Here is an 8017-nt window from a genome sequence, read left to right on the forward strand (position 1 = left end):
TCTCCTGTTACACTTGCGGTCGTGTCATCTGCAAATAATCTAAATATACTTCCCTCCGGACAGACTTTAACTATATCATTTATATACAAAATAAATAATAGAGGTTCTAATACTGATCCCTGTGGCACGCCATATACTGTCTCAATTATTTTAAAACATATATCATTGAATCTAACTTGCTGTTTTCTATTACTTAAATACGATATTATTCATTCCAGTACCACTCCTCTTATTCCATACTGATATAATTTTTCCACTAATCTTACCCTATCTATTGTCTCAAACGCTCTCCTGAGATCCAGGAATAATACCCCCACCATTTTTTTCTCCTCAATTATCAACTTCCATTCTTTGATAAAACTTTGAATTGCTGTCTCACACGACTGCTGTTTCCTAAATCCCGATTGGTATTCGGTTATTATTTCATTGTCTTCTAGAAATTTTTCCAACTGTTTTTTTACAACTCTAATATTTTTTCATATATCGGTAACATATTAATCGGTCTATACTCGCTCGCTTTTTTTGGTTTGTTTACCTTTGGTATCGGTATTATCGTGGATGTTTTCCATTCTTCTGGAAATTTACCTGTCCTAAGCGAATCATTTATTACCCCTACAAACTCATCTTTTATCACAGGTAACACCATTTTCAGTATATCACTATTTATCCCTTCCTCTGTTCCGTTTTTTTGTGGTAGTTCTCTAACAATTTGTTCCAGATCACTTGTACTAATTGGCTCAAAATTTTCCATAATTCCCTTATTCTCAATGACATAAATAGGTCTCCTACCTGTGCCTTCTATCCCCTTATTACTAATAGATTGCACAATGTTGCTAATACTTTTTACATAATATATATTAAATTTATCAGCTATATTGCATTCTTCTATGTCTTCTAATATTTCAAAATCTACATTATCGATGTTCTCTGAACCCCTTTGCTCACCCTTAATTAATTATTTCAAAGTTGTTTACTTCTTTGTAGGATTGCTCCTATTATTATCTATCATATTCTCATAATATTCCTTCTTTTTTGAAATACATGTCACTTGAGTTGAGTTAGGTAATATAATTTTGTGAAGATTATATAAACCAGAAACTTATACATATTTGTGCGTAAAAATCAAAACGGTAAAATACTTTGTTAAACGGCATTATTTGTTAATTGTTTATATCGGAGGAACATGTCAGAGCCGTGCGGTGGTAAAATTTAAACTGACAAACTTGACAATATATAAAAACAGACCAATGCCGTTAATAATAAGCTAGGGCGTAGAGAGGGAAGTGGTGAAGAAGGAGAAGAAAATTATATTTCTTTTATAATATGTTTGTAGAGAGCGTTAAGATTCTCCGTGTCTTTTTGTAAATTAATGGTATCGTCAAATTTTTTAATAAAAAACATCTCCACTAATTCCCTTAAGACTCTATAAATGTGAGTATTCTCGTCCGCCATTTTCTATCCAATCATATGTGAAAACATAACCTTTCAAGGAACCTTTTCGTAAACGTCAATACGCTTTTCGGTCTCGCAATTAATCTAAAAATTTAGCTTAAATATCGATTCTGTTAAATTGAAAATAAGTATTAATTGATTCTTAATTGATTAGACGTGTGTTCTTAAACGCGTGACAGTTGTAACGATGCGCCCCAAAACGCATCATTCCCGGCGAGCATCAGCCGGATGCCGCCCGGCCGAACACCCGCCGGGCGAGACAAGGCACGATGTGCCCTTTTTTAAACTGTTCATCTCGCGTATCAGTCCGCAAACGGACTTAGCGCGGCAACCGACTCGGAGCGCCGAGCGGTGCCGAAAACGGCCGAGAGCCACCGAACGCAATCGCGGCGTCGGGGCGCCGTACTTCCCGAACGCTCCGCCGCTCCATCCCGGCGCGCGCGATTGCCGTCGCGTATACCCCCGCCACGCCGACACGCCACCGCGAGCGTATATAAACCGAGCAATGTTGCTAAGTTTTAGATTCCGCCGTGAGCCAGCAAACCGATCCGACCGATTCCCCGCTGCTCACGGATCCCGAAATCCCACAGTCGAACAACCAGGAGGTAGAGAGTGTTCTCTGCCTCTGCCAAGTGAAGCATCTAGGCGGTTGACTCGAACTTCCATCCACGCACCTGTGACACCGGAGTGAACCAGTGTAAGAGAGTCCTTCTCTTACTCGCCAAGGGTCTTGGCCACCCGGTGCCGCCTTCCGCCTACACGATTCGATGCGCCAGGAGATAGAGAGTACTTCTCTATCTCCGCTAAGGGTCTTAGCCGCTCGATATCGCGTCTAATCGTGCTCCAGCGCCGCGCGCGCTTACCGCCAACGCTATCCAAGCTTACGATACCGCGTCGTCCACACGGTAGTCGTACACCGTGCCTCAGTGAGCCCGCGCGCCCGCCGATCCGCGAACGCCGCGATCTCTCTATCTATCACCGCCACCGTAACTACGTCCGCGATCTACTGTATATATCCGTTTCCTCCGCGATCTCTGTATATCACCGCCGTCGTAGGCACGCCCGCGATCTACTGTATATATCCGTTCCTCCGCGATCTCTGTATATCACCGCCGTCGTAATCACGCCCGCGATCTATTGTATATAGCCGTTTACTCCGCGATCTCTGTATATCACCGCCGTCGTAATCACGCCCGCGATCTATTGTATATATCCGTTTACTCCGCGCTCTCTGTACATCACCACCGTCGTAATCACGTCCGCGATCTATTGTACCGTCTCCGCGATTACCTCGATGTATTCACGTTAACTGAATAAAATCCTATTTCGTTTTGTTGTATTTTAACCGAGTCTTGTGTCTTCCTCCGCGCCTACTCCGAGCCCTGACCCACCGCGAGCTAGATCCGCGCTTCGGAAGCTAGGTTGTTTTACAGTATAATTTTATTTATAAAGGTACCTTTACATGGCAGCGTCAAGCGTCCAGCATCGAGCGTCAAGCGTTGAGCGCATGCGTAGTTATATTTACTGAGTTGACGCTGAAACCAGCTGAAACGCAGGATCAATTTAAACTGTCAGCTGAACTTCGAATGACTTGAAGCGAGGAACCCATCCACGCCGTGCCAAGAAACTCTCTATAGGATAAGACAGCTGAACTTCGAAATATCTCCCAGCTATTCAAAGGAAAAAGGAAAATTGCGAGACATTATAAAATGTCTATTAATTATCGGTATTACCAATGGTTGTTAGAATGCAATAGCATTATCAATCACGAATATCACAAACAAAACGTTGAGTTAATTGCAGTGATATCACTAATTGCAAATACAATAAGAGCAAAACAGAAAAAGAAGAGGGTTTGGGTGTCAAAAATATTTGCAGAAAGAAAAAGACACGCCCAGTAAGCAAGAAACGTCAAGAAACATTTTAACTACATTGCATTAATGTTAAAACGTTGCTGTAATGTAGTTAAAATGTTTCTTGGTGTTTTTTGCTTACTGGGCGGATTCTATCATGCAACATTGCCCAATGTGAGGTTGGAAGATCTTTGTTTCCAGAATTATACAAGAATGACAGCCACACACTTTGAAGAACTGTTGTCAATAGTAGGACACAATATACAGAAACTTGATGTTTTGCGTGAATCAATAAATGAAGAGCAACGTTTAATAGTGACCGTAAGGTATATGTATAACTAACTCATATTAACTAACAATAATGTGTATTGTAATTTATGACAAACGTAATCTGATAAGTACATATATCAAAGCAGTTATATATATTTCTTATTATATTAACAGATATCTTGCCTCAGGAGATAGTATGACATCTTTGTCATATCAGTTTCTCATATCGTTAAGTAGCATTACACGGATTATACGTGAAACATGTTCTGCTATCTGGGAGCGTTTATATCCAATTGTACTGTCACAATGTGACACAGACGACTGGAGAGAGATCGCAAACGACTTTGAAAATAGATGGAAGTTCCCTCACTGTGTTGGTGCGATTGATGGAAAGCACGTTGTCATTCAAGTAATTCTTAAATTGAAAACATTATGTATATAATAAATTCACTGAGGCAAACTAACTGTACTTTATAATAATATGGTTTCAGTGTCCTGACAACGCGGGATCAGAATATTACAATTATAAAGGCACTCACAGCATTATTTTACTTGCAATTAGTGATGCTAATTACATAATACGTTGTGTTGACATTGGAGCCCCTGGAAGGCAGGGTGATGCAGGTCTGTTTAAAAATAGTGCCATGGGCCTGTTATTGGAAAGCAAAGAATTCAATCTCCCACCTCCTGAAGCATTATATGAAGATGGTCCAATTTTACCCTACGTATTGGTAGGAGACGAGGCATTTCCACTAACCGAATACATGATGCGACCATATCCAGGCAAAGACATGACATTAGAGAAACGATTGTATAATTATCGTTTATCACTTGCTCGAAGAACGGTCGAGAATGTGTTTGGCATTTTAGCTAGCCAATGGCGACTGCTAAGACGACCAATTCTAGCAAAAGTTGAAAATGCAATTAAAATGGTTCAAGCAATTGTATGTCTTCACAACTGGCTCAGAAGACATGATGTTGAGCGAGAAACTTACGTAAGACAGGAACTTACAGATCGGCTTCTAGCAGACGGAGATATTGAAGACGGTTCTTGGAGAAACAATGTTGCAGATTATCGTTCATTTACTAACATTAGATGTACTCACGCAAGAGCGCATTCGTTGCGCGCAGCTAACATTCGAGAAGAATTCTGCAGATATTTTAATGAAGAGGGGGAAGTTGCTTGGCAAAATGTGCAAATATACAAGTGAATAATTTATGTAGTTTGATTATGTAGTTTTATTATCAAAATAATAAAGATATGCTCACTGATAACAAATATCGGTAATTGTTTAGATGGGGGGGATCACCTTGGATGACCTTGATATTTTAGTATGTTGTCAAGATCACCCTCCTGAGTGACCATCATAAGGTTTCAGCCCGCGCTCGTTATTCGTTAAAGAGTTATTAACAAAAAAAGTTTGGAAAATATAGCAGCTATTTTGAGTATTGGAAGGCATAAATGACTAATATTACGTTTTTTTTTAGCAGAGAATACTTTATTTTGCGAGAAAGTCGCTGCTTTACCAAAACACAACATTTAAAGCAGTAAATTGTTGATAAATTAAAGTCTTTTTGTTAAAGCAGAAAATACTTTATTATAGGTTAGTGACGCGCTTTAAAAGTATTTAAGTGTTTAAAGCGCGTCAACTAACCTATGTAGATTAGTGACGCGCTTTAAAAGTATTTAAGTGTTTAAAGCGCGTCAACTAACCTATGTAGGTAAAGCAGCGACTTTCTCGCGAATTAAGTATTCTTTGCTTAAAAAAAAAAACGTAATATTAGTCATTTATGCCTTCCAATACTCAAAATAGCTGCTATACTTTCCAAACTTTTTTTGTTTATAACTTTTTAACGAATAACGAGCGCGGGCTGAAACCTTCTGAAGGTCACTCAGGAGGGTGACCTTGACAACACACTAAAATATCAAGGTCATCCAAGGTGATCCCCCCCATCTAAACAATTACCCAAATATCTTATAACTAACTAATGTAAGTCTCATATTACCTATTCTAGTGGACTAGCATACAGGTTATTGCAATACTGAATATTATTTTAAAGAAAAACAGTGCTCTGTAAAAACGAAAACTAGTAGGAATCGGTCTACGCAAATAACTACTATGTCACAATAAATTATATCTATAATAAATTATATATATATCTATGTATAAATCAATATATCTATATATAAATTAACGTTAATGTATTGTTAAATGCAGTTGAAACAAGAGCACTTGTCAGTATCACATCTTCAATTATACAATATTAAAATATCAAATAAATCTCATGACATTGCAATATGGATATTACTTCAAATAACAATAGTAATACTTTATACTTATCATGTACAAAACTTATATTGTAACTTTTATAAACGAAACAGTGTTAAAACATTACCATAAAAGTATACCATAAATTATATTCCAACGAAATACACAGAAAACATAAATATACGAAAGTAAGAACGTAGCAATTGCCAATATATTACCAAGCAAAATACACAATTATTCACGCTCGTTTTGTTTTTCTTTAGTAACGTCTTGTAGAAATTTCAATAACAGCATATTCTGTTTATCTTTATTAAATGTGAGCAATATTTGTTTTATATACAAAAACATACCATCCAATGCATCGATTTCAGGTGGCTTTGGAAGGTTTATCGCAGGCATGTCTTTTTTACAAATTGCTTCAGCTATACGACTCATTGAGGCACTTAAATCATCTTTGGTTTTAGCTCGACGTTTAGCAGGGGATTCATCTGAAAAGACAGTGTTTGCATGTGTCTTTAATGCATATGAATTAACAACACATTTAATGATACACTCGGTCGGATCAGCAAATACGTTATATGCTCTATAATAATAGTAATACCTTGATTAAGTTCTTTGTTGTTGTTTGCGCTAGTTTCTTCGACAAGAGTATTGTTGGACTCACGAATTGGAACCGTAAGATTAGAAATGGACCTGTACAATAAGACATGTTTCGAATTAGTCATCATAATATTTATGATATATATATATATATATATATATATATATATATATATATATGTATGTATGTATGTATGCACATGAACATTGATATATACGGTTTGTGTTTTGACACCGAACGTAAGGACATTGTTTCAAAATGTTTCCATGGTTTTTGTTGCGACCTTGCTGATCCACTGGGTTTCTTTTCGTTAGCAACTAGTTTACTATAAGTGTCTTTCAGGGATTTCCACTTCTTTTTCGCCTCTTCAGCACTCAAATGACCTAATACATTTGTTACAATGGGTTGAATAAATTTGTTAATACATACTTTTACACCATTTAATGTAATATTATCGCTTTTATTTGGTAATTCAGGCTTATGTAATATAGGTACCTTTAAGAGCGTTAGAAATTTCTGTCCATAACTCTGCAACTTTGTGTCTGCCACGGAAAGACAAAGGCAGTGTGTAATCGTATATAGGGGGTCTCTTTCTGACTTCTTCGATCAATAATTCGTCTACTATAGTTTTGTTTACTGCTGTTGAGCACAATACTGATGTTTGTGAATCATCATCTGAAGGACAGCAATCATCCACTGATAGATTAGACTTTGCCACTTCATTGCCTATTTGTATTTGTTGTTTTAAATAGGATTGGCCAAGTGACTCTTTATTTATTAATACGATTTGTTCTTTGCCATCACATTACTCTACTCACTCTGCAAATCGCCACAACATACTTATACTCTTCTTGCAAAATCTATATATATATACACATACTATACTTATACTTACAATGTCTTTCAATACATACTGTATACATATATATATATATGTATCTGTATATATGTATATATATATATATATATAGTATATATATATATATATGTATATATATATATATATATATATATATATATATGTATGTATGTATGTATGTATCTATACTAATATATAAAATCCTTACGGGTGGTGTATGTTTGAACGTTAATAACTTGAAAATTATTGGACCGAAATTTTACCACAAGTATATGAAATAGGGGTAGAATTTTCTGGAATGTGCTATAAAGTGTGTATTTTTTCGTTACCGATTTTTCTGGAAACCGATTTTTTTAATTTTTTATTTTTTAAATATTAAAACAATTAAAGAAATCGGTTTCCAGAAAATAGATAACGAAAAACTATACACCCTATAGCACTCCTCGGAAAATTTTACCCCTATTTTATATGGTTTTAATACAAATTTGGTCCAATAGTTTTTAAGTTTTTAAGTTAAAAACGTTCAAACATACATCACCCGAAATGTATGTTTGAACGTTTTTAACTTAAAAACTATTGGACCGAATTTTTGCCACAAATATATGAAATAGGGGTAGAATTTTTCGGAGAGTGCTATAGAGTTTGTAGTATTGACGTAGAACTACGTCTTTTTCTGGAAACCGATTTTTTAAATTCTTTATTTTTTAAATAT

The 8017-nt window shown here is 36.3% G+C and overlaps 2 protein-coding genes across 2 annotated transcripts; one reads left to right on the forward strand and one right to left on the reverse strand.

Annotated features, from left to right (window-relative positions):
- Positions 1 to 2312: 2312 nt before the first annotated feature.
- LOC139823034 (uncharacterized) lies at positions 2313 to 4852 on the forward strand. Its single transcript, XM_071795294.1, has 3 exons — positions 2313 to 3178; positions 3507 to 3984; positions 4067 to 4852. Exons 2-3 carry the CDS (start codon positions 3667 to 3669, stop codon positions 4784 to 4786), a joined length of 1038 nt encoding a protein of 345 aa, XP_071651395.1. The 5' UTR covers positions 2313 to 3178; positions 3507 to 3666; the 3' UTR covers positions 4787 to 4852.
- Positions 4853 to 5980: 1128 nt separating this feature from the next.
- LOC139823240 (uncharacterized) lies at positions 5981 to 7324 on the reverse strand. Its single transcript, XM_071795622.1, has 5 exons — positions 7321 to 7324; positions 6942 to 7172; positions 6664 to 6829; positions 6447 to 6538; positions 5981 to 6333 (listed from the first exon to the last, which is right to left on the reverse strand). The coding sequence occupies exons 1-5, from the start codon at positions 7322 to 7324 to the stop codon at positions 6080 to 6082; spliced, it is 747 nt and encodes a 248-aa protein (XP_071651723.1). The 3' UTR covers positions 5981 to 6079.
- Between the last annotated feature and the right edge of the window lie 693 nt (positions 7325 to 8017).

Source organism: Temnothorax longispinosus, chromosome 12 (genome assembly GCF_030848805.1).
Source record: "Temnothorax longispinosus isolate EJ_2023e chromosome 12, Tlon_JGU_v1, whole genome shotgun sequence".
NCBI classification, from domain to species: domain Eukaryota; kingdom Metazoa; phylum Arthropoda; class Insecta; order Hymenoptera; family Formicidae; genus Temnothorax; species Temnothorax longispinosus.

Excerpts from the sequence above, each read along its gene's own strand:
- LOC139823240 (XM_071795622.1), bottom strand. Across the intron at positions 6,830-6,941 it reads AATTTCTAACGCTCTTAAAG|GTCATTTGAGTGCTGAAGAG; the intron begins GTACCTATATTA and ends CAAATGTATTAG. Across the intron at positions 6,334-6,446 it reads CAACAAAGAACTTAATCAAG|ATGAATCCCCTGCTAAACGT; the intron begins GTATTACTATTA and ends CTGTCTTTTCAG.
- LOC139823034 (XM_071795294.1), top strand. The coding sequence starts at position 3,667 with ATGTGTATTGTAATTTATGACAAACGTAATCTGATAAGTACATATATC. Across the intron at positions 3,985-4,066 it reads GAAAGCACGTTGTCATTCAA|TGTCCTGACAACGCGGGATC; the intron begins GTAATTCTTAAA and ends ATATGGTTTCAG.